The sequence below is a fragment of the Melanotaenia boesemani genome, chromosome 15, assembly GCF_017639745.1.
Source record: "Melanotaenia boesemani isolate fMelBoe1 chromosome 15, fMelBoe1.pri, whole genome shotgun sequence".
Classification (NCBI taxonomy): domain Eukaryota; kingdom Metazoa; phylum Chordata; class Actinopteri; order Atheriniformes; family Melanotaeniidae; genus Melanotaenia; species Melanotaenia boesemani.
This window is the reverse complement of record NC_055696.1, coordinates 12,322,374-12,348,901: the sequence shown is the minus strand read 5'-3', so window position 1 is coordinate 12,348,901 and position 26,528 is coordinate 12,322,374. Positions and strand designations below refer to the sequence as shown.

General features: G+C 38.8%; 1 protein-coding gene across 6 annotated transcripts in view; it reads left to right on the top strand.

Annotated features, from left to right (window-relative positions):
- The first annotated feature begins 1,831 nt into the window (after positions 1 to 1,831).
- fryb (furry homolog b (Drosophila)) overlaps positions 1,832 to 26,528 on the top strand; it is a 43,162-nt gene continuing 18,465 nt past the window's right edge. For 4 of the 6 annotated variants that reach the window (XM_042007489.1, XM_042007485.1, XM_042007484.1 and 1 more), the window contains exons 1-26: positions 1,834 to 2,564; positions 13,284 to 13,477; positions 14,412 to 14,465; positions 14,581 to 14,720; positions 15,395 to 15,485; positions 15,758 to 15,837; positions 15,921 to 16,001; positions 17,087 to 17,255; positions 17,591 to 17,683; positions 17,937 to 18,035; positions 20,130 to 20,231; positions 20,700 to 20,803; positions 21,001 to 21,109; positions 21,187 to 21,273; positions 21,583 to 21,754; positions 21,837 to 21,969; positions 22,093 to 22,200; positions 22,349 to 22,475; positions 22,871 to 22,984; positions 23,282 to 23,446; positions 23,703 to 23,789; positions 23,896 to 24,155; positions 24,271 to 24,460; positions 24,949 to 25,073; positions 25,774 to 25,831; positions 26,120 to 26,211. In XM_042007489.1, the coding sequence (XP_041863423.1) occupies positions 2,321 to 2,564; positions 13,284 to 13,477; positions 14,412 to 14,465; positions 14,581 to 14,720; positions 15,395 to 15,485; positions 15,758 to 15,837; positions 15,921 to 16,001; positions 17,087 to 17,255; positions 17,591 to 17,683; positions 17,937 to 18,035; positions 20,130 to 20,231; positions 20,700 to 20,803; positions 21,001 to 21,109; positions 21,187 to 21,273; positions 21,583 to 21,754; positions 21,837 to 21,969; positions 22,093 to 22,200; positions 22,349 to 22,475; positions 22,871 to 22,984; positions 23,282 to 23,446; positions 23,703 to 23,789; positions 23,896 to 24,155; positions 24,271 to 24,460; positions 24,949 to 25,073; positions 25,774 to 25,831; positions 26,120 to 26,211 (3,278 nt within the window). In that variant the 5' untranslated portion in view covers positions 1,834 to 2,320. Of the gene's footprint in view, positions 2,565 to 13,283; positions 13,478 to 14,411; positions 14,466 to 14,580; positions 14,721 to 15,394; positions 15,486 to 15,757; positions 15,838 to 15,920; positions 16,002 to 17,086; positions 17,256 to 17,590; positions 17,684 to 17,936; positions 18,036 to 20,129; positions 20,232 to 20,699; positions 20,804 to 21,000; positions 21,110 to 21,186; positions 21,274 to 21,582; positions 21,755 to 21,836; positions 21,970 to 22,092; positions 22,201 to 22,348; positions 22,476 to 22,870; positions 22,985 to 23,281; positions 23,447 to 23,702; positions 23,790 to 23,895; positions 24,156 to 24,270; positions 24,461 to 24,948; positions 25,074 to 25,773; positions 25,832 to 26,119; positions 26,212 to 26,528 lie in introns of all 6 variants that reach the window. The other 2 variants (XM_042007488.1, XM_042007487.1) reach the window with 1 other exon arrangement.

Below are 26,528 nucleotides of genomic sequence, written 5' to 3'. Positions count from 1 at the left end.
TGCTTGTTTGCCAGCCTAAACCACTGTATTTATTTGCCACATGGTTGACGGCACATTTAAATGACATTTAAACCCCTAATTTAAACATTTAAACCACCAAATACTCTGCCTTTGATTGGCTAGCAATGTGTACTTTGGGTTTTTAGTTAGATGATTTGCTAGATGTTTAAGCAAACATGTCAGTTACATTTCCTGCAATGCAACCTGTCTCCAGACAATTTTATCTAAGACGTAGGTGTTACGGAGGTGTTATACCTTGTGAGACCTTTTTCTTTAGATGGTGATGCATTCATTGACCATAATAAACCATTATAATTAGAGTAAGTCTGTCGTCCCTGCAGATGTCTGTGTGCTAGAGTTATCCTGATGCTAAATTTTAGAAAAATGTTAAGAAAAATTTGAGAAAATTTTGGGTTTTAGAAAAAACTCAGTATTCAGATTTATTTTTGGTACTATGTGGAGCAAATGTTTCAGCTTGGTTGTGAACCCTACTGGACATACGTTGTTCAAGGGTGTAGCTGCTCGCTGCCAGCAGGTTTTTAGCATCAAGCAGGCATCCAAGCAGGCAACAGAGATGTGGTTACTTCTCTTCTTTGTAGCTTTTTACAATCTCTCAACTTGGGAAATGGCTTATACACAATTTTTTATATACCATTCATTCATTCATTCAATCATTCAGAAGGTCACTAGGGCACAGATCACGACACACACATTTTCATGTCAGCAGTCACACTAATGAAACCTGCGCTGCATCTGTCCACACAGGATGTGAGTTTCGTTTCTAAACCCACACACGTGCTCTTGGGTGAGGCACTCAGTGGGCCTGATGTCATAACAACAGTGACGTAAACAGCAGAAAGTCACCTCAGGGTAGGTGTCTCCTGACAAATACTGAGTGCTTATGAGATAAAATAAAGAACACATAAATGTGATTTTATGAATGATAAATGCATTTTTGCAATTGTTGACAGTCTTCTAAGCACTTTGCTTCACACTAAAAGTTTGTCAAGCAAAATTTGTTAATTGGTTTAGGTTTTGCAGTTATTCTTAACTCTTGATCCCTTTTCAGGATCATCCAGGATTTTTTTTTATTTATTTTTTTATTCTATCAGGATTGATTTCAACCATTTTCCATTGTATTGTAATACACACGTGTTCAAACTTAAACTTGTCTTTCTGTCACACTAACAACATAGCCTCAAAGTTATCATTGGAATTCATCAACTAATCAAGACTAAAAGCTGACTTTCTCAAAATATTTGGACTTTGTTTAGAAGTCTTCTTGTTTGTTTGTGTTTGCTTTTGTTTCCGCCTTCTGTGGATGGGTGTGTCTGCCTTCAGTAATCCTACACCAATCAACATGTTGAGGTTACTGTAACTGGCTAAACAGCCTCAACCAGTAAGTACAGGGATAGCAACTCTTACTTACACCCACATGCCATGTTCTGGGTGTATGAATCAAGCAAATGAAAGTTAATCTATAGTGTTTTGTTCTTATATAAAAATAGTTAAACTTGATTGAGAAACAGGTGTGTGAAAAAGGACATTAAACAGAAAAAATGTGCTCATTGCTGAACAGTCTGTTGGAGGGAAGGGGGGGTTGCAGCTGAGAAATGAAAGAGAGGAAAAAAAAGACCATGAGAGGGAGAGGAAATAGAAGAACCACCCAAACTTCTCAAACCATCCAATCAAGCTGCGTTCTTGGAATTGGATCCCTCCCTTGTGCACCACCTGAGAGCGAAGAAACACAGCTGTGCCTCAGAGACTCAAAAGACTGAGAAAGACAGAGATAAAAGGCCAAATAGCAGGTGAGAGCCACAGCTAGGCATGTGAAGAGCGTCTTTTGAGAAACTTTTGAGAAAATCAAGTCACCTCTTAAAATATAAGAAGACGCAGAAACACGTTTTTTTTTTTTTTCTTTTAATCTTGGACAAGAGAGTGAGAGAGATTTGCGAGAGAAGAAGCTGAATTCTCAGGAGAGCTGTGTATCTGTAACAACAAGGCGATGACCTCACCGTCTCTGGATTGAATGAACTCAGCATACAGAGAAGAAATGCTGAAAAGAAACTGGATACCAAATGTGGACAAAAAGGCTGTGAAAGCAGTGAAACTGGGATTTTAGAACTGCCAGAACAGGCTCTCCAACTTTTTTTTCTAAACTTTTCCTTTTCTGAAACAAGGCTTTTTCTACCTTGTTTTTCCTTTTCTACTGTTAAACTATGTAAGACCTACTTGCTAGCTCTGAGGAGAGCCATATTTTGACTATAGACAGGAGTGGGTTTAACTCCTGCAGCACGTGGGGCCAAGCAATAAAGGAAACATGTCTGCAGAAGATGTAAGAAGCTCTGCCAGCCTCAGAGCTGAAAGTGGTGGTTCAGATCGCTGCAATGACCACTCTCAGTGGAAAGTTCAAGACCAGGATGTGGAGAACCGATGCCAAGGCCAGGATGGGATCGTTCTGGGGCGCATTGCCTCTCTGTCACTGGACACGTTTGACCCCAGTGCCTTTACTGGGAGGTTTTCAAAGATCCATTCAAAGAGAAAGAGAACAAATATCATTGAAGGTAGGTGGAGGCAGGCTCTTGAGCTTAAGTCTTTGTTTTAAATGTACTTTATTAGAGTTAAGACAAGAAAAAGCACAACTTGGGTTGTTTGAATGAATTCTTATTTCATGTAAAAGTTGTTTTGAGGCTGAACACTAAAAAAAAAAAAAACAAAGTCAGTCAGTACACCAGTGGAGCAGCTGTGCCTGAACCTGTTACTTTTTAGTAGCAGCATGATCTGTTTATCTCTGTAACTTTCAAAGTAAAACAGTTGTATCAATTTGTTGCTGAGGAGACAAAGAAATCAGTGTGTCTGTTTGATTATTCATCATTAATGAATGATTTTGTCAGAAAGATGTGTAAAGAAAAGTCATTTAAAGATAATTAAGCTTTGGTTAGGTTATTTAAAAGAAGCAGAAAGGTGTGGAATCTTTAATATGAAAGGAAGAGAGTAAACTGAGTACCGTAACAGTGAAAGGGGAACTCTGGAGTGAGGTGGTGTCTGACAAAGGACCACCTGCACAAGCGTATCCTTTAGGAGGAATTTACAGTAACTTTTCAGTGGAGAAGCATGAAGATTATAAAGGTCAAATTGTTGACACAATCAGTGCAATGAAATGAATACTGTGGAGCTTCTCCGCTATGATGATGTGTACTACTGAAGCTTTGATGTAGGAGAGACTGGTATGCCTGACATAAAAACTTTTCACACATTCTTCACAACAGCTATCTATTGGATGAACCCAGCTGTGTCTAGCAGACACCACTGTGTGAAGCCTGAGCCTCAAACAGCCTCTCTGGGGTTGTGTGTAGCTGTTTACACACTGTGAGTTTGTACCTTACCGACCACTTAAAATTATTCAACAAGATAATTTTAAACCAGAAGATGAGTTGCCCTGTTGAGTAATAATTAGCAAGTGTTTTGTGATCAGGTGCTGAAAGATTTTTTGCATTATAATTAATGAACGCAGAAATATTCAACACTGACAGTTACACCTTCTCCAACACAAAGACTTTATTTTTGCCACGTGTGGTTGCAAACTGCTTTACAAAATTATGGCAAGCACAGTTTTCACAGTTTGAATTGAATAACTGTTATAATAAATATATTTTTCAGCTGAAACTTAATTAGTCTTGACTCTTTCTTGGACCTCTGATGCTTTAGTTTAGTCTCACAACACAACATGGACACAAAGTCATATTTAACAATTTAATTTAAGGAGTATGAGATGATCCTTTGTGAGTGAAGTGTTTCAATTACATTATCTGTTGTTAACAGGCACTGCAAAGCTGCTTTACTTTTTCCTGCCTGCAGCCTCTGTTTACCCATATATTTTAACAGACATATGGATATGTTCCTGCAGCCATGATGATGATTAGCCATTGATCATGCATTTTCTTTATCACTTAGTCCAACTCAGGGTTGACGGGGCTGGAGCCTATCCCAGCAATTAGCAGGCGAGAGGCAGGGTACACCCTGAACAGATGGCCAGTCTATCGTAGGGCCATCACAGAGAGACAAACAACCGCTCATGCTCACATTCACTCATAGGGACAATGTGACCAGTTAACCTACCATGCATATCTTTGGATGGTGGAAGGAAGCCAGTAGGGCTGCTCGATTATGGGAAAAATTATAATCACGATTATTTTGATTGAAATTGAGATCTCGATTATTTAACACGATTATAGATAAGAGGCTTTGGGGGGGGGGGGATGACATTTGAAGTGTTCAGTTCACTGTTGTAATGCTGACTAGTTTCTTTCCACCAGGTCCCCATAGCTATTGTTTGTCTCAGACCAGCAGCTATGTTCCCTCTGGTGTGATCTGGAAAAGAAAAATAGTCTGGAGACATTTCATTTTCACGTTAAAATCTGCGTCAATAAAATGTAGCGCGACATTTCTATACGGCTCTGGTGCGGCTTTACCACAGGTCTGTAGCAGTGGCAAAACATCGGACTGTCACCACGTCTTTCACAACACCCTCACTACACTCATCATACAGGGAAGAGAGAGACAGTCCACTAAAATGGTGTTGAGATGGCAGTGATGCCGTTTGTCCAAAGTGTTCCCGGATTGTTCACTGTGTTAATTGAGAAAAAAGTTCTGTTTGTTTATAACTTTGGGAGCTGGTGGATTATTTAGTTGCGACTCACAAAAGTTGAACATTTTTCTATATTTTTGTGTGTCCGTGTGTCCAGGTGTCTGCAACTCATTCTGAATAAAACTAAAGCGGTCGTGGCTGTGGGAGGAGTCTGCAGCAAAGCGCTGCAATGACAGCTGCGCTCGATTTGAAAACAGCACAAATCGAAGGACAAAAAATAATCGGACCATTTCATTTTTATGATCGTTGAAAACCCAGATCGTAATTGCGATTAAAATTCGATTAATTGCCCAGCCCTAGAAGCCAGACTACCCAGAGAAAACCCACACATAAACGGGGAGAACATGCAAACTCCATCGAACCCCTCCCCAGGCAAGACTGGAACCAGCAACCTTCTTGCTGTGAGGCAGCAGAGCTAACCACCACACCACCCTGCAGCCATTGATCATGTCAAAATAACATTCAGTTCAATGGAAGAACTTCGTATTGTGAGCAGTATTTGGGCTTTGGAAAGCTCAACCACCTGCTCCCACATATAAACATATTTCCCATTGGCTTGGTTACTCATCGTGGCAAATGTTAAAAAGTGCCATATTTACCAGGAGAAATCCTTGTCACAGTTTCTAAACTAGTGTAGAACAATGTTTTAAAAATAAAAAAAACAGTTAATATGAAACCTAAAGGAGATATACGGAAAAACAGGATTGTAATTTCAGATGAAGTGCAAACAGTACAGTATTGATTAGCCATAAAAGCTGTAAGTCGCTCTGTGTAAGCCCTGTGATGGACTTACAGCCTATTGAAGGTGTACGGAGCCTCTTCTGATGACTCACTACAGTTTAAATAACTGTAGTGGTAGATGGCTGTATATTAACACTGATTACCCATTTTTGCCCTACCATCCTGAACAGAGAAATGGCCAGCAGCAGTTTAACATTCGCAATTAAACACTCCTTGGTTCTTAAATTTTTCCAACAAGGAAACAAATATGTAGAACCAAAGCATTGAAGTGTCTTTGTACAGATATGAGGAATTCCTCCTTCTGCTAGATGACAGAAATATAATTTTTAGTCAGACGAAGCAAACGATGGATTACAAACCAAAAGAGCAATAAATCAAATAAACTATGCAGCCGCTCAAAGCTTAAACCAAACACGTCTTTAATTTGAGCTTTTAAATTAAACGTGATACAATTTACATCTTACTCATTTGTCTTAGTATGAAATGCGTGTGTTTGCCTGTGTGTGTATGGAGGAGTCACATTCCAGCAGCTGGCATGCCCAGGCCTCTGCTCAGAATGTTTGGAATCTCAGATCTCCATGAGGGTGTGTGTGTGTGTGTGTGTGTGTGTGTGTGTGTTTTGATGTCCATGATTTTTACTTCTAAACTCAATTATGAGTAGCTGTTACTTTTTGGAAAATGAGTTGTTGTTAGTCATGAATTTGAATAGATTTCCATATTGTGGCCATGAGACGCCCTCCAACACGCACATGTTATTTGTACTTTTCTCTGTCCAAACCTTTCCTCCTTGATAGAAAGAGGATGCTGTTTACATCTAGAAAAGCAGATAATTTAAGAAAGAGATGTAGTGCATCCTAACTTCATACATTTCTGTTTTTGTTATCTTAAAATCTAAGGCTTATCTGCAGCATTCCTTCTTGCACAAAAATGTCATATATCATGTTTAACTTGGTCTACATGACAGCAAAAGTTTCCCATAATCTGCCACATCTGACTTTATTATGAGTGTGAAAAACAGTCAGCAAACTGTAATTCCCAACATTTTCATGGACTTGTGTGGAAAAAGAGTGCATGACACCACTAAGTAAGCTGAAGTTGTTAACACAGATACTAACAGAATGTCTGAAATGGTGATTTGCTGATATTTTGGCCCCGACTTAGCAGAAAATTTGCACTTATAATAGACTTGCAGCGGTTCTCTGGTTTATTTCTCCTCCGCTGAGATTTGGTTTTAATTGTCTGTTAATGTGAACCAGGCCATGCTGTGCTCCCCAGCTCTCCTGTGAGCTACAGCTTTGCAGGATACTTCTTTTAAACATTTTTGATTCTTCCTTTTACTCTCATTTTCTACAGTCTCCCTCCCTTTACCATTCACATGTCCTGTGGCACTTCCACAGTTCATCCAGGGAATTACAGGATGACCCTAATTATCTGCTTGCACTGCTAGTCTTATCCATGCAACCATAGTCTGTACCTTTTTGCTTTGACAGATTTGTGTGGATAGTCAGGAGACTTTGTGAATCTTTAAGATGAAAAAGGAGAACTTCTCTTCAATTTTTGTCTCACTTTCAAAAATTGTGTGTAAGCTCTTCATATGAGCTTTAGATCTGTCATGAAACAGTGGGGTAGGGGGATAATATCAGCCGCACAGCGTTGGTGTGGGCTAGTAGCAATGTAAGTATGGTGAAGAGAACAAATTAAATGCCAGAATGTTTTGCTGTCATAACACCTGCACACATACAGACACAGAGATTGGGAGTGGAAACCATACATCCATCCATCCAGAGTAATATATTGGCCATCATAAGCTAATTACCTCAATGTCGGTGCATATGTCAGCTGATAATTACAAAGAAATGTGGGTACAGAGATACCAAACTTAATTTGAGGTTATTAATAAATTATGTCACCATTTTATTATTTTGCCCTCCAGATATCAGATTTAACTTTAGTTAAATTATCAGATTTTGTAACTTCTCAGGTATTCATATTAGTATGCATAACAGTTTATATGTGTACCACTTTGAAAAAAGGGTGTTCTTGCAGTGTTTTTAGAGTTCAATTTAACTTGTAGCAGTGTGAAATGGGGATAATAACACAGACTGAAGTTTGCTCCTCTGCAAATATTTTAATTAGCTATTACTTCATAAATCACTCAAACAGTATATTCCTGTCTTTCAAATTTGTTTATCAAACTCAAAGCAATGGCCCTTCTTCTGCTCTGCTTCTTTGTATATGTTGACATTTCAGTACATGAAGCTGTTTATCCCCAGCTGACGTTTATAGTTTTAGTGGCTTTCCAAATTGCCACAAGTCTCTAGGGGTTCAGAAGAAGGAGAACAAAATAAAAATAATTGTACTGAACATATTCTTTGTGATTGAAAATAGCAGAGCCATCTCAGATGATTGAAAAAAAAAATCATAATTAAAATTACTGTAAAGATATATATTCATGTCCCTTAATATACCTGCTCTGCTTCTAGTGAAATCTTAGTGTGGAAAAAAATTGATTTTGGCTCCTTGAAATTTAATGTTGGACAATTTGAAGAGGCATCTTATAGATTTCCTCTCCAACTGATCCACATCCATGTTTCCTTGACGACGTCCTGTCTGTTGGGTCTTTATTTTTCCACTTATTTTAACCCATTACCCTCTTTAAGGTGGCTTAAGTATTGCATTCGTCCCTGTGGATTTTTTCTCTAGAGAAGAAAAATAATAGATGATAATTCAAGAATTTGTATGTTATTGGTCTAGTGTTTGTATGCATTATTTTAAGACAGTGACGCCATAGACCAGTTCTTTCTGGCTATTGGCTGGTGCAGCTGCCTGTCACTGTTTCTCTTGTCCCTCATTGGTCAGGGTGGGCTCACAGCATATTCATTCAGCACAATGTGAAGCAGAAACTACATTATTCTTGTACAACTGTTCTGTCTCTGTCCCATCTTTTATTGTTTCCTTACTGCCAGTCACTTTGTATTTTACCATCCCATCCTATCTGCCTGTATTTTCCATACCCCCACCCTCCCTCTCTCTCTCTCTCTCTCTCTCTCTCTCTCTCTCTCTCTCTCTCTCTCTCTCTCTCTCTCTCTCTCTCTCACTTTGTCTTTTTCTCTAAGAGGATTGGCTGCCTGCATCTCCCAACATCTGTGTATCACTGTCCTGAGAGAGCAAAACAGAGAGGGGATGGGGGGATGTTAGCCAGCAAGATAGCAACACAGAGCTCAGGCAAGGCTGACTGTGCTCTCTTTCTCTCTGACACACACGTTTATACTTGAGCACATACACAAACAAACATACGCACAGTCTCAGCAGCAGCAGATAGCTGTAACATCCGCATCGCTCACTGCCCACCTGCATCCTTCTCTCCCTCTCTCCCTGTTTTTCCCTCTCGGAACGCTCTCCTCTTCCTCTCACTTGCTCTGTCCGCAACGCCTCATCCTGCCGTCCTATCCCCCCTCTGCTGTCTGTCACCGTGGCGACATTGCCTCTGCAGCCATGGCGACCAGCCAGCAGGATTCAGGCTTCTTTGACATCAGCATCAAGTCTCTCCTCAAGTCTTTAGGAGGCAGTGAGTACAGCTAACAGATGACAGTTGTTGTTGCTGGTATGCTGAACAAATGCATGACACACTGGTAACAGACTTATTAGCCATTGAGAGGTCTTCCAGTATACTGAAAACGCTTATTTTTAGTGTGTTTTAAGAGTAGAAACTAAAGAAAACATGCAGGATATAACATGATCAACGCTGTGAATACTTGGCAATACTACGTAATGGAATAATGGAAGGCAGGCGGTTGAGCAAAGGATAACTGCTCAAGGGGTTGAGGGTAAATCTGACACCTCAGCAGTTTTCTATATTAATTATACAGCACATTAGTCAGCAAACAAAGAAGATGGTGTTTGACTTTGTGATAATCTTTGTGCAAAACAGTGTTAAGATGCGTTATCAGTCTGTCAGCCTTACTTTTGGTGTTGTTTACTTTATCAGTTATTCAGTTTATAGAGCTAAATGTCAGGGACAAACCCCCAGCAATATCTTCTCTAACAGTTCCCAACTGGACATGTTGTACTCTCCCGTACAGCAGTAGATTCATGAATCTGAGACATGACACTATGCTGAAAGCCTCTCTGTGTCATTGCCCCACTGGGACTCATCACCACACAGTCTGTAGTTTAACTTTACTGTGACATTGGTTGTTTATTAGTCAATGGAGAGGATGCAGAGATTCTGTTCATGTATGCATATATGGCAGGACAAACTTATGAAGCTTATATTACTAGGTCTTTGAAGGTTACTGTCAGCAGGGTTTTGTTGAAATAAGGGTTGGAAAGTAGTTTCGTTTGTCATGTTGATGGTTCTTTTTAGTCATTTTTGAAAGGTCATGGGAGTTAAGGTGGCACATTTCCCCATTTTAAACTAGCAGGCAGAATACTTGAAAGTCAGTTTGAAGGCCAAATTAGGCTGGTGTTTCAAGAAAACAATACTTCTAATTAAAAGGTGACCTAACGAGGTTAAACTTGTTTCAGCTCATGCCAAGCTTTTGTAATAATCACACACATAGCTGAAATTATTTTAATCTGTATTTTTAGACTGAAGAAAGTCATTGCAATCTATCAGAACAAATTTCGATTGATTTTCTTTAAATGCTTGCATTAAATTACTGCAATAACCAAGGATTTGTTTTCAGCTGCCAAGATTTTTTTATGTAATCAAAGCTCTTAGTTGAATTGCAGCCTATATTAGGACAACAAACTTACCATGTTGCCACAATTTATCTCACACAGCTGTTTGGTAGCCATTGCCTCCGACAACAAGCAGGTTTGGTTTTGCTAGGGCTTGTTGAAGGCATTTAGTTTGTGTGGTAATTGTCTGTGCTTTCAAAAGTGACTCATCACAATCTATGTTACCTAGAAACAGCCAGCAAACTGCACCTGCATGGGTTGGATAAATTTATCTTTAGCAAGCCTATTGGGAGGCTTATGATACCCCAAGTCAACATCTTGACTTTAATTTTCACATGTGATGCATTCTTGCGTCACATGGGTACCGTCAGTCTGTGTCACAGTGCATGTTAGACATTTTTCATTAGCTCAGGATGCATGTCTGCTCAAATGGTGTGCAGGATGGTAAACCTAAATCTACTTTTATTTTTAGTTCTTCATCTAGATGTTGTTTTCTAGTTTGGTTGCTCTCAGTAAATTGTTAGAAGAAACAAACAATAAGTGATACTAGGGTCACATGAGATTGCATCATCAGCAGTTTTTTTTTAATAGACTGACATGGAAAGTGATCTTGTCCATCTCTTATCATACCACTACTTCTCATTGACGTATGTTTTTCTTCTTCTTGTTTTTTTTTTCTTTCATTCTTTGTCTCATACAGTATTTTAAAATTCATTTTAGTGTTCAGTAAAATCTGAAATTATTGAATGCATATGTGCAATTTGTGCTGAACCATTTTTTAAAATGCTGAGTCATGCAATTGCTTATAAGATTCCCAGGAGGATGTGCTCAGGTGTGTTGTATCGACAGTCTTATGCGATACTGTTATGTCCTCTTTTTCGTAACTCCACTCCGGTGACATTCTCAAGACTTAAACAAATGCGTGTACAGTGTACACACACACACATACACACACTATATTCATGTCATTAAAAAGCCATAATGGATTATCTCTGTTTGGACCTTGTATATACCAAATCACATTAGTGCCATTTGCTTTTAAGTTTAACCAAATTACTTAGTTTTCCTCCCTTACACCACCAGTACGTCTGTGTGTATTTCTGTATGTGCATGTGTTTCCATGTGTTCGCACTTGTGTATGAGTAGGGGTCAGTGGGAGTGGTGGGTATGTAAGAGAGTGACCGCCAGCAGTCTATATATAGCACGTCCCTCCTCCCTTCAGCTCTCTCTCGGAGCAGTGTTGAAATTCCAACCCAAATCTTCTGGTCAGACCTCTCTACAAGGAGCAGACTTTACTTAACTGCCAGTGACAACTTAAAGACAACTACAGAGCCACTTTTCTAAGAAGCACTGCATTTCAGTTCTTCTTTCTAATGGGCTTCAAGGATTCCAAAGTCACCGGAACTATTGTGCAGAGAAGGGGTTGCAGGTTGGAGGTGGAGCAGAAGCTTAAGTTGAAACTGATAGTTGGCATGTAGGCTCATATAGCTGCCAGACATGGGACCCTCAGCAGCCTCTGTTCAAGATACTGGAAATATTCTCAATCCCTGTCAGTAAAGTTCACCCATTACAGAATAAGCTGGCACTTGTCATCTTTTCTGTAATTTTCAAAGGATACTCTTATGTTATTTGTACTTTTGTGACTGCAGCACTGAGCTTCTAAGGGTCAAATTGCTTCATGTGGGGAGTTTCAACCTGGCCATGGCTCCTCCAGTCTGGACATGACATATCTTCCTGTTTCATTTGGACTGACTGTGGGATACAGCTGTAATGCTGCTGTCATGACAGCTTCCTTTTTTGCCTCAGTCTCAGATTTTTATTTTTATTTTTTTACCTGGTTGTCTTTTTCTGAAAGATGGAACTTTACACTTCTAGCTTTGGTTAAACCTGCCGAGTGACAAAACCACTGGTATGATGGAGCAATTGCATTATAAAGTTAAATAGCATCAGCGCCTATGATGTCTTTCAAGGAATTATTTTTTATAAAATCATGGAAGCTGCTTTTTATACCCTGTAAGGTCCCATTCCTCCTCCATCTCACAGTTTAGGTTTATTTCCTATTTTATATTCTGCATTTGTTTTTTTGTTTTGTTTTTTGCTTGTTTTACTGTCTGCACCATGGAAATGCCAACTAAATGGAGCAGGGCTAGTGTCATCAGCTTCATCAAGGGCCTTGGTAAGCGTACAGGGGCATGCTTTCATATGCACACGTGTTTATGTCGAGTGAATGTTCAGCCAAATAGATTGCTGTGTATGAGGCCAAGAGGCCCGTCCTGTCCTGGGAATATAGCTCACTTCTCCACTGAGGTCAGGTCACATGGTCAAGACAGGTTAATTAGAACGGGTGTCACTGTGTGAGTGTGTGTAGGGGTGTGTTTGAAATATATATATATATATATATATATATATATATATATATATATATATATATATATTTTTATTTATTATTTTATTTTTTTTTGTAAACTGCTTGACTTATGATTTATTTTCAGCAACAACAGCCTGCCACTGTGGAGGCATGTCAATATTCTTAAAAATATATGGCAGGAAATGTCCTGTCTTCATATGTATTTTGTCCTTTTGTTGTGTCTTCCACACTCACCTTTTTCTATTTTTTCTCACGTCTTGTGGGAATTAAAAACTTACTATTTTTCTTATGAGATCATTATGACGCAATATGAAGACATGAACTTCTCCGCAAGTGTGAGTGTGTGTGTATTTGCATCCTCATCTGTGTGCCTAGAGTGTTAAAAAAAACATTGTAGAAATAATGAAATGGTATGAAAAACTGTTTTTGCATCACAAAACAGGGAGGATAGATTTTAAATTAAACTTCTTACACCTGTGTGATTCAAAATGACCGTTCTTAATGTACATTGTGAATTAACATACAAAAAACCACTTTCTAGTTCCACATAAATCAATAACTGAGAATCAATATGTTCGGGAATATCATTGTAAAAATCCTCTAGTGATGGGTAACATTCATGGCAACAGTGGTGATAGTGCATATTTGTGCATATTTGTACTTTTATGGGTCTTTGTTTACCATGAAGCACACAAAAACTACAGCTGGAAGATTGTACTTCTTGTTTACATCCCCAAACTTCCAAAATTGTGGAGACTATTGTTTTCTAGACTTAAAGCATTAAATATGGTCCAAATGGAACTAATTAGATGACCAAATTTAACCTGTTTAAATTTTCCTCAGCCTCCCCAGTGGGATTGAAGCCTTCTCCTCCGCCACCCAGTGGAACATTGGGAGAGAGGAAGGGTCCTGTCGTCATGGCGCCCGTTAACGTTGACCCTGAGAGCAAACCTGGGGAGTTTGTCCTCAAAAGCTTGTTTGCGAACTTCACCTTGTTCTCTGAACGCAAGATTCGCATTATCATGGCTGAGCCACTGGTGAGTGAACATTCGATTTTTCACTTTATTTTGTCACTTTTTAAATTTTTTTTTCCCCATTTCTCTCAGGTTACAGAATCAGTGTGTATTATGTGTAATTAATTGACTTTTTATGACCAACATATATTAACAACTTTCTTTTAAGCAGACGAACTGATTGTGCAACATTCAATCCTTAGCATCCTTCATGATTTACAATATATTTGAACTTAGGAGATGTCAGGCAAAATTGGTAGAGCATATCCAAGGATGGACCAAACAAAAGCCACTCAGATTCAATGTTTCATAATATACCTAAGATGGTAACCCATGCAAACCTAAGAAAAATATGCAGAGACCTTCAGCACAATATTTAAACCTGTGTCTGTTTACCATGCAGTCTTAACTACTAAGAGACTGTATAATCATACATGATTGTCAGTGTAAACAAACCAGAAACTTTTTTAAATAAAATAGCATTTTAATTTGTATAATTCTATCCCAACTCTGAAATCTCTTGTTAATTGTTGGTGTTGCTGACAGGATAACAAAACTAAATTAAGGTTTTGTTTTGTTTTGTTTTTTACCCTCCAGAAAAATCAATATATCAAAATACAATCTAGATTGTGTTAAAAGATGAAGGTGATTAATTTCTTTATCCTAATGATTTTTGGAATTCTAAAAGACTTTAGGACTGAACACATGATTTATGGTACCAAAACACTTACAGCAGTAACATAATAAGATGATTTCTGCAATTCAAACTGTGACTGTGACACATTTTCATTTTATTGAAGGTGTAACATTAGTTATTTCACTACATTCATACAGTGCAGTGATGTTGTTGTTTGCCTCACAGCAGTGATAAATTTAACATTTAGCTTCCTGCTCTATGGCTTTGTAGGAAAATGTCACCTTGCATTTTCGGACATCAATGTCTGCTCTTTTCTTGCAGGAGAAGCCGCTGAACAAATCTCTGCAGAGAGGAGAAGACCCACAGTTTGACCAGGTGTGTGTGCTTCACATTGACACATACCTCCCTTTTAAATCTGTTTCCCCTCACCCAGGTTTGAAATGTGTTTATTTTGTTAAAGAAACTATAATCTCTCTCTGTCTCTGTGCAGTTAATCAGCACTATGAGCTCTCTAGCAGAATACTGCCTGCCATCCATCCTGAAGACTCTGTTTGACTGGTACAAGAGGCAGAACGGCCTGGAAGATGAGTCCCATGAATACCGACCCAGAGCCAACACCAAGTCAAAAAAGTGAGATGATGCAAAAAGCACACAAACACAGTCTGGAGCCATTATTTGCACCTAACCATGGCACAAAATGAAAAGTGTGGATGACACATTTCTTTGTTCTTAAGAAAAAAAAAGTACAGCAAGCACAACAGGAAACAAATAAACCATGGCACATCAACCTAAACAACAGACTGGTATAAAATTAAGATGGAAGTGAGCGATACAGTGGCTGAACCTTTACAGTAAACTGTACATGTATAGTGTTTTTCTAGTCATATGTTGACCACTCAAGCTGTTTATCCATTTACACACATTCATATAGCACTTCTGTTGTTATGTTTGAGTGAGTCTCCTTTCACACAGGTTCAGTGTCTTTGGCATGTAGTCATGGGAAGCCTTGAATTAATCCACTGACTTTATGGTTGATAGACAACTACTCTTCCTCCTGAGCTACAGCCCCCACCCTGCCCAGCAACTACAAGGACTCATCTCAAATTAGTAGCACCCCAAAACTCCCTCACAGAAAACTGAAAGTCTAAGAATCAGCTAGTTTCAAATTAGCAGATTGCTTTTAAGCAGTGCTGTTGTTAGAAAAAAAGTTTGTGGCAGCGGCCCCATCAGACAGGATCAGCAAAGTTAAGAATAAATATAACTAGTAACGTCTGTCTGTCTCTGTCTGTGTTTCTCTGACTCAGTGATGAACAACAGAAGGACTACTTATTGGAGCGGAGGGATCTGGCAATAGACTTCATCTTTTCTCTAGTGCTTATAGAAGTTTTGAAGCAGGTGAGGCTGAATTTGCAGAATGATCAAGCTGCTGTACAATGTATTGATTACTATATATTGTAAGGGCATGCTTGATATCAGGCATACTCTTGCACTATTTATTACTCCACTAACTAGATTATAATCAACTCAAAGAGTAATGCACACCATGACTGAGCTGAATATCAATAATTAACTCCTTTTTTCAAAAACAGTTTGAAATTGTTATCAAGTGGCAGGATAAATTTTGAATTATTTTCTTCTCCCTTTTTTTTTTTTTTTTGTCCTTTCAGATACCTCTCCATCCTCTTTTGGATGGACTCATCCAAGAAGTTGTAAATCTGACCTTTAAGCACTTCAAATACAAAGAAGGGTAAGAAAGCTACAGTAACCTACAGAAACACAAATTGTGTACAACTGATCATGATCATATTGATGATTGTATCAACTCTTTAGGTATCTGGGGCCGAACACAGGCAATATGCACATTGTGGCTGATCTCTATGCTGAAGTTGTGGGAGTCGTTGCACAGTCCAGGTACTATAAATGCTGGAATTTCTTTCAAAAATATATTTTGGCATAACATTTGTTTTGTTTTAAATCTGAGTTATAATCTAGGTCACGGTGCAGCCCTTGGCTTTTTTTACTGTGTGGAAACTTTAATCCTGAGTCACAGTAGTAACCTGTCCTCCTGCTGACCCCAGTTTTAGTAGAAACAAACGCTGACTCTCGAACTTTAGTTTAAGTGAAAATACACATATAGTAATAACAGTCATCCTCTGTTCTGTTATTCTGTGTGTTTGTAGGCTTATTAATATGTGTGTGTTAGTATTCACGGGGATAATGACACCAAATGGTTCACCAAATGTGAACACTGTTCCCATTTTGCAGTAGGTTATTACTATGAGGCGGTGGTTTACAAGGCAGCTGAGTAACTGCCACTGCATACACACACACTATATAACACAGTCATCACTTAAGTAAAGGACCACAATCAATATCTTGAGATTAAGCTGACCAAAATGGTACTCTTCTGTTTGGATGACGAGCTTTCTGGATAATTAAGCTTCCATTCTGAGGTCTAACACCCGTTTCAATGTGTGCATTATTTACACACATTAAGAAAAAGCTGAGTACACAAACTCATAAATGACAGTGACCTATATTTTATCCTTGTCCTTATCGGCAGGATTTCCAAGCTTAGTTTGTCACAGTGTTTCTGTTTGCCTTATTAATGCACTCAGTATTTACGAGGCTGATAACTGTTCCACTCGCTTCGCTGTTATGGGTGGTGACCTCTGAAAACACGCAAGAGTATGTGCAAAAAGCACATGCTCTTTTCCCTCCACATCACCCCTCCAGATGCCATTCTAAATTTAGGCCTGCAGAACAGTGTTGGTAAAATGTCTCTGGATGGTGTGTGTCTACACAAACACACACTTAAATGCACTCACCCACTGCATTTGAAAAAACAAAGAGGAGTAAGAGCACTTAGCATAAGACTTTTTGCACTGTTCCACTAACTGTAGTATCTTTCAGTTTAAACTTGGAATTACCAGCATTGACTAAAACTCTAAAGAAAGTAGCATCTGCTCACATCTGGTTGCCGTTTTCCCCGACAGGTTCCCAGCAGTGAGGAAGAAGTTCATCTCTGAGCTTAAGGAGCTGAGACAGAAGGAGCAGAGCCCATATGTCATCCAGTCCACCATCAGCCTCATCATGGGACTCAAGTTTTTCCGCATCAAAATGTACCCTGTGGAAGACTTTGAAGCCTCTTTCCAGTTCATGCAGGTAAACTGGGCTGAAATTATATGCTGCTTTGCCTGTTATTTACTTGACATGAAAACAGAAAGTTTCTCTGTTTAAGACAGATGTGCTGTTTCTATGCATCCACTGGCATCTGGAAGCTGTTTAGTGCTGTCATAGAGCCATTCACTTCACTTACAATGGTGTAATTAGGGCTAAAAAGCCTGCTTTTTTTCTCTTTGATGGTAATTTGGGGAGAATGTTTTTAATTTCTTCACTCCATAATGAAGTAGTGGCTTTAATGGGGATTTTGCATGTACGTAATTATTACATGTTCTTTCTGTCACTGCCCATGACTTCCTGTCTCTTTCTGTCTGCAGGAGTGTGCACAGTATTTCTTGGAAGTCAAGGATAAAGACATTAAGCACTCATTAGCTGGACTCTTTGTGGAAATACTTGTACCTGTAGCTGCTGTAAGTGCATTTAATCTCATCTCTCAGAGCAGTGCAGTTAGGGTTAGAGTTGAACTGAGGTTGTTTCTTTGCCTTTAAAATAAGAAATCTCTGTCTTGTTGCGGCACAAAATGTATGAATGGTTTGTTGCATTAAAGAAAATACATTTTATACTAATTAATATGTAGTAAATTGGAAATGTGCATCAAGTGAAAGAACATTGTGTTCTGGTAAAAACATTTTTTCTAAAAAGATTTTCTGTATCCTCCCTCAGACTGTGAAGAATGAAGTGAACGTACCATGTCTTCGAAATTTTGTAGAAAGTTTGTACGACACCACTCTGGACCTGTCCTCTAGGAAGAAGCACTCTCTGGTAAGTTTCTCACCATTTTCTGTTTCACAACTGGTCATTTCTCTTTATTTCTTCTCCATCACCAACAACTGGTGAAAGCACTTACTGTAACTCTCCAACATGTGGGCTTTTATCTGTGTATGGGCGAGGTAAAAGAAGTGTAATGTGATGCACTGGCTGGTTTTTGAAGCAGTGCCAGATGGGCATTCTTTGACAACAGCGTGGAGGTAGGCAGAAGAATCAGTGCATCTCATTTATTAAAGTAGTGGTCTCATGACAGCAGGCATGCAATAAAATACTCTGTTTAGTTGGTAGAGGATGTAAAGTTTTAATCATGAGTGTTTGTACAGGATTACCAAAATCACATAAAATAAATCTAGTTTACAATTAATTGCTATTTTTTTTATTTTTGTTTTGTTTTGCAAAGACGGAGATTATGTTTTTGGCAGCGTTGTTTTGTCTTAAAAGTTATTCTACATTCATTCTACTGCTTCTGTTCATTACCTCCGCCAAGACACTGGTTATGTTTTTTGGCACTGTCTGTCTGTCTGTCTGCAACATTACTCAAAAAGGTCTTTACGATGAGATCGGGATATACATTAGATAGGGATAATTTTGCCATTAGAACTACTAACTAAAAAATATTAGCTAATTGCCAAAAACAAAATGACATTGGCTTAGCGGAGGTCTGCTCTCTCTGAGTGCTTCTAGTTCTACAACTGAAACACTGTTTAATGCACTTCCTTTTTAACTTGTACCAGTATCCTCAAAGAGTGTGTCCAGAATTCTTTTAAAATTCATTTATACTAAAATAACCAATGAAAATAGGAATATTTTATAGGAATTTGACAATTTCATAAGACAGAGATGTTTTTGTTTTTTAAATTCAACCGTTTCTCCTTAGTGTTTTGCCACATTAGTACTAACATAATTCAAAACATTTTAAGATGGCGAGTTAAGACTTAACCCTTTAGGCGCCAGAGTTAGATCAAATAACAAATCTAAGAAACAGATCAATCTCCCTCTGGATCAGTGGAGTCCAAACTCTTTATAGATGATAGTGCTTGCATAAATATACAGACCATGCTTTGTAAAAACATTTTTCTTTAAATATTCAGACCTGAGTCTTTATTTATAAAAACATGGTTTTGTCCTCTGAAGTATTTTCATTTTAAGTCTATGAAAATTTTTCAGTGGTTGCATTTTCACTTCTTATTCTAAACAATCAGCTCTGCCCTTATTTTAGTGAATACTGAAAAAAAAGTTTTATTTATTCTGCATCCATCTAACAGGCATATATGCTGGCAAACAGTGTCATCATGCTGCTGTGCCACCTTATTGTTGGTTTATGTTAATGTGCTATTTGTGACATGGTCACTGGTTCCCGCTTGGACAGACAGTTTTGACCTCAGGGCTGCAGACATGCCACTTTGGCAGTGAGCACACTTCCTTTAACGGATTCTGCAAATACTCAAAAAAAAAAAACATTCAGCCAAGCCTTAACACACCTCTTTTCACACAGAAGCCTTTCTTTTCCAGTTTTTCCAAACGAACAACAAACTGGCATGCGCACTAACTGACAATAACCTGTCATGTCAGGCAGCGTACAATGGACAGACACGATAGGAATGACATGCATTTGCTTAATTGTTACGCTCTTACATGCCTGAGTGAGAGGATGTGCTGAAATGGGTGAGTAAAAATAACAAATAACTCCAGTGATAAGGAGTGACAGGTATATAATGTTCTTCTCAAACCTTACACTGAAAAAACAATCATGATAAGGGAGTGCTCAACACACACTGATCGTTAGCAACGCTTTCTTTTATACATAATATGATATGTATGTAGACTAGCATTTAAGGATGACTGAACTAACTAGGCAGCAAGTTTATCCATCTGTTCTGCCTGCAGTTTCATTCATGCTGTTGCTTTAATGGATATATGAAAAAGAAGATGCAAAAGCACCTTAAAGATTAGATTTGACATTTTTATGAGCTTATTTTGATTTTAATAAAGATTGAAAGTCTGTGCAACATGGTTTTATAAAAAACTAGTGAGGAAGTGTACAGTTTTATCGCCTTACGTTGTCTCCTATCTGATGTCTCTCTCCAGGCTCTCTATCCTCTGGTGACATGCCTGCTGTGTGTCAGTCAGAAGCAGTTCTTTCTCAACCGTTGGCACATTTTCCTCAACAACTGCCTCTCAAACCTCAAGGTCAGATTCTCTGTTAATACCATGGAAACAACTAATGTAAATTTATTTGCTTTGTGATCAGTCTTAGGTTGGCTCACTAAACTATGAAGACTGCAATAAATTTCTGTCAAAGTGACAACATGTGCATGCAATACTGAACTTCACACAATGTAATCCTGCAGTAGCACTACCGAATACCTTGTCTTCTGAAAAATAACCCATCAGTTTGTATTGCCTTAAGGTAAATGCTGCAGGTTAAGAACTAAGTGATTTATGAGGGATCGTAAAGATTTCTGTACAATTTCATGACCCATAGTTTATTAGTCATTTCAAGAATTATGACTTACCTTTAACTTATATAGTGGTTCTCCTGCATTTCTCACACACATGGTTTGAAGTTTAGAGAAAAGACTTATGGGTATATAAGATAGAGGGGTGTGAAATCATGTGAAAGACAATGCTTAATAGTCTGCATGATTGTGAGTGCAGAACAAAGACCCCAAGATGGCGCGTGTGGCTCTAGAATCACTCTACCGCCTGCTGTGGGTCTACATGATCCGAATAAAGTGTGAGAGCAACACTGGAACACAGAGGTAACGGACACGTGCAGTCGCTCTCCTCATCTGCAAAACGTGACTTGAATTTCAGCTCAGATGTTTTACTCCTTTGTCATCGTGAGAATTTATGATTCATTCTTAAAAGCTGACATGGGAATGGTCTCTATTTGCTGAAAAGTAAAATATGTAAAGAATATCCTTTGTTTTTTACAATATATTTCTTCTTCCCTTAGTCGTCTGACATCCATCACCTCCACTCTGTTCCCCAAAGGGAGTCGTAGCGTTGTGCCCAGAGACATGCCCCTCAACATTTTTGTCAAAATTATCCAGTTTATTGCTCAGGTATGTAAGACACTGATGTTTAAACATTTTTGCTTGCTTCACACTGTGCTACACAAAAATCTTTCTTTTCTGTTCAGGAGAGACTTGATTTTGCCATGAAGGAGATCATATTTGATCTGTTAAGTGTTGGGAAGCCCACCAAAGCCTTCAGTCTTAATCCAGAGGTAAAGAGAATAACACAGGGGCATCATTAATATGCACATAATCACATACAACCCATTGACCATTTTACTGGAAGGAGCAGTCTAGTTTTTATCTGCATTTTAGCTAGAAGAACTGTATGTTCGCGGTTGGATCCTTGGAATTAATTGCTCGACCAGAATGATTGTTCACTTTTTCGGCTGCTAAGATTAGATCCAATTATTAATTTGGTAAAATGGAAAAGAAGAAAAACTACAAACATTTTAGAGATTAATCCCCTGTAGCAATGTTCTATCGTTCTTGATTTTTTTTTTGGTTGATCTCTCTTCCAGCGTATGAACATTGGTCTACGTGCATTCCTGGTAATAGCGGATGCTCTGCAGCAGAAGGATGGAGAGCCTCCGATGCCCAACACAGGAGCCACTCTGCCCTCTGGAAACTCTCTGAAGAAGAAGAAAACATATCTTAGCAAGACGCTCACTGAAGAAGAAGCCAAATTAATAGGTCTGTATCTGTCTGCAGTCAATTAAACTGCAGTCATTTGAATGTTGTCACTATCACTGTATGATCTGTCTTTTCTCCACAGGCATGTCCCTGTACTACTCCCAGGTGCGTAAGGCTCTGGATAACATCCTCAGACATTTGGACAAGGAAGTAGGTCGTTGCATGATGCTCACTAGTGCCCAGATGCTCAACAAAGAACCAGAGGACATGATCACGTATGTAACTCCAGAGTAGGGTGTAGAAAGTCAGCAGTTCAAGCCTTAACTCGCAGTGGGTCATTGATGTTCCCAAACATGCCTAATGTTCCTCTTCTTCCTGGTTCCTCTCTTTTTTTTTAGTGGTGAAAGAAAACCTAAAATTGACCTGTTTAGGACGTGCGTGGCTGCCATTCCTCGTATCCTTCCTGATAGCATGTCCAAACCTGAGCTCATTGACTTGCTCTCACGGTGAGTTTTAGGTCCTGTGAATTAATTACTTGTTTTATTGACACATTTTGAAATCAGCTGGAAGAGTATCAGGGGATTTTACTTTCTATAGTTCTTATTTTGATCTTTATCTAAAATCTAATTTAGGATGTTTTTATCTATTCCGTAGTCTAACAGTGCACATGGACGATGAGCTTCGTCTTATATCCCAGAACTCTCTGCAGAGCCTGTTACTTGATTTCTCAGACTGGAGGGAAGACGTTCTGTTTGGTTACACACATTTCCTTTTACGTGAGGTACAGTAGCACTCAATGGAAACTAACTGCAACCACACAGTCTTGCTTTACCTTTGGTCTGTTGTTATCATGATAAATGTATATATATATATATATATATATATATATATAATTGTATTTTGAAATGCCTAACCAACACAAATGTACTTAAAACTCAAAAATGATGTGGCAACAATACTTGCTGAAATGTGGCTATTAATTGTTTTAAAACAGAATCTGTAAAGCACTATTTTGAATGTGCTGGTCTCCAGGGTTTCTAATCATTTTAAAACAACACTAATTTGATTAACTGTAAAAGGCAAACTGGAGTCACTCAAACAACAGTATTCTTTCCTGATATTTATTTAATGCTAACATAGTAGATTTTACATATGTCCACTGTCAAACTCCACCAGGTCCAAGACACCCATCAGGGTCTACAGGATGCATCTGTGAAGCTCCTACTGCAGCTGCTTACACAGTGGAGGTTAGCGCTACAGCTTCAGGGGAAGATGCGAGGTGGAGTTGAGGTTAGTACAATTAAAACCAGCTGCTTTCTTCTCCTAAACCAACAGGAGCTTCTGGTTTTAGTTTGTTTAGATTTTTACTGATGTATCTGAAAGTTGTTCCTACATAATTGCGTAATCTCAGAGATCATTTGTCTCCTTTAGTTTTGAAATAGGTTAGTGAGCTGTGTTGCTGTGTTTAAAAACTTACAAGCTCATAGGGGTTGGAATGCTTTTCACTTGCCAATTGTTAACAGATTTACAAGTTCAACAGTTTGATTTGTTTACTAAGCCTCCCTCTCTGTCTTCCCTGTTCCCCAGGCCAGCCCCAGAATGCCAGAGCGAAGCCCTCACTGCTCAGTGCTCCATGCAGTGGAAGGCCTGGCTCTGCTGCTCCTCTGCTCGTGTCAGATCAGCACCAGGAAGCTGGCAGTCGGTGTGTTAAGAGAAATACGCTGCCTCTTCACAGCCCTAGGACATGCAGAGGTAGGGAAAACTCACATTTTCACGCACAAATATTTAGATAGAGGCCTTTGTAATCTGCTTAGTTTTTAAATAATTAGCAAATAGAGAATTGATGGCAAGTTGTGATGAAAAAGTGGAAATAAAACTAGCTGAATGGAAGAAGAGCCATCTGTCTGCAGATGCGATTAGAGTTGCACCATATGCAGCCTCTGAATTCTTTCACATTGTGTCATACTGTTGTAAAAATAGCGGATTCTATAAATGTCACACCCTACAGGACGATGACAAACCCATGATAGAGGTCATGGACCAGCTGAGCCCAGCTGTGATGGACAGCTTTGTTCATGTGGCTGTTTCAGATTCAGTGAGTGCAAGATTAAAAAACCAGATCCAGTGAAACACATTCTAACAGATTACTTATTTTACTGCAGTGTGTCTCTTGCTTAACCCCCTCTTCTTTGTTATCCCAGTCCACATTGCCGCTCAGCCACCACGTTGACCTCCAGTGGCTGGTGGAGTGGACTGCTCGTCTGGTGAGCAGTTCATACGACGTGAAGAGCCCCAGCCACGTTTGGATCTTTGCCCAGTGTTTGAAGGATCCTTGGGTGCTCTGTCTGCACATCTTCCTGCGTCAGGAACATCTCCCCAAACACTGCTCCACCGCCCTGGGATACGCTTGGCCATATGTTTTCACACGGCTACAGCTGCTGCTGCCACTGGTTGACCCCAAGTACGAGAACATGTATTATTATTCATAAACAACAGCCAACACCACAGATAATAGCTGCAATAGCATTACATTTGTGACCAAATTATTTTCTTCTTCTCCTTCACCTGTTCTGCAGCAGTCCAGTTAATGCGAAGAAAACCAGCACAGCAGGCTCCAGCGACAACTACATCTCTTTGTGGCGGAATTACCTGATCCTATGCCTAGGTGTGGCCAAGCCCAGCATCATGTCGCCTGGCCACCTTAGGGCTTCTACATCGGAGATCACTGCAACCACACCCGATGGTAGCGTCACCTACGATAACAAGGTGTGTGCTTAAGCTAAGATAGACATCAGGGTTCTTAATAAAACTAAAGCTAACTTATAGAGTCCTGAAATAAACTGCGTAGTGAGGGAATATAGTCTTAATCCTTATTTCCATTACTAAATTATAATTTTAATTTTTATGAAATTAAGAAATTCCTATAGTCATCCATTGATATAAGGCAGAGAAATGCAGCAAATCTTTACATCTCTACAAGTAAATAAGTTATTTTACTTATAAAATTAAAGATAAATTGAGCGTAAACTGCAGACTAATAAACATTTCACCAACTTATTAGCTGATGGTATGAACTCAGAATATTGGATATATTGGATGGATATGGTTTTATATTTATAAAGAAATCAGATTTATGATCTGATACTGTAAAATGTGAACTAAATAAATAAGACTGACAATGTGAAAGTAGAGTGTTGCGGTTTCATCAGTTCTAGGTTGTTAACATTGTCTGATGTGTGTATTTTTTGTGAAAGGTGATAGGAACTCCCTCTGTGGCCTGGCTATTAAAACAACTTGTCCCACTGATGAGAGCTGAAAGTTTGGAGATCACAGAGTCTCTGGTGCTGGGGTTTGGTTGCACAAATGCTCTGGTCTTCAGGTATTGGAAAAGAAACATGCACTAATGTACACCTACAATCCAACACACAACTCACATCTTAAGTGGGAGGCTTCGGTCTGGAGCTAAATGTTGTTCCAGATTGTTAAAGAATCTATTGTTTACTGTCACTCCCCAATTCAGCTGCTTCTCTCTAGTCTGAGTCTTACGTGTACACTGGACTGATTATGATCACAGCGTCTTACTTCTTACATAAGACAGACATTCTCTTTTAATGGTTTTTATGCTCCCTGCATCTATTACACTCATCTGTCTGTACATTGTTATCATAACTTGCATGAGTTGCATACCTCTGGGAAAAAAAATCGTCACTTATGCAGAAAAGGAATTCTTGCAGGGAAAGAGATGTATCACATTTTTTAAAGTACAGAGGTTCCATTGTGCAAGGAAGGTATTTAATTTTAAAGGAGATCATCTATTTTTAACCTAGAATGTTTTCAAAAAAGGAGCTCATTGTTATTAAGAGATTAACGTCTGCCTGGATAAACTGTCTGTCATTACTTTGTCGGAGGATTAGTGGTTTAAGGGCACGTGATTTTTGGGTTATTTGTTACAAACCATCCTGTCCCTGTAAATAAGACCATTCACATTTCCTCACCATAAGGAATATAGTTTTAATCATTGTCTTTTATCAACTCTGCAGTGAGGTAATCAGTTGTTTTTTGTTGTGTCTGCTTCACAGGGAGCTAGTTGAAGAACTTCATCCGTTGATGAAGGAAGCACTGGAACGTAGACCTGAGGTAACACACACTCACAGGATGAGAGTAACATGTATATTTTAGTGATCCCTTGTGGAAAATTGTGAAATTTGTCAGATTTGTATTTAGCACAAATAAAGAGAGTAAAGGTTTGTCATGTTATTTAGTGTCATAACTGTTGGAGATGTTTCTTATCAGTCAGTATTTTATTATTCATTCAAATAATTTTTTTAACCTGCAGATTTGACAGTTTTTTAAGATTTGAATATGAAATTGTCTATTGATCAACCTCCACAGTGCGGCAAACTGACGTCCTGTTTGTGCTTTTAGAACAAGAAACGTAGAGAGAGGAGGGATCTTCTCCGGCTGCAGCTGCTGAGGATTTTTGAGCTCCTGGCAAATGCAGGAGTCATCAGTGACAGGTAGCACACACACATAATCTGCTGACAAATTATCACTCTCACTGAGTGTTGTTGTTTAGCATGAAACAGGTAAAGAAAATGAATGAATGATTTAACATTGTGAGTTGACATTAGCTAATAAAATCTAATGTTATAGAAGGTGGACTGAGTTTTGTTCCATTTCTGAAGTTCCTCAGCTGCTTTTGTGAGTGTTATTTAATCACACAAAAAAAGAAACAAAAAAATCTCAAAAACAGTCAGCAAATTTTCTATTGATACAGCAGTATTATTGGTATTTTGAATACCTTCGACTAAATAATTGTGTAGTTAGAGTCATA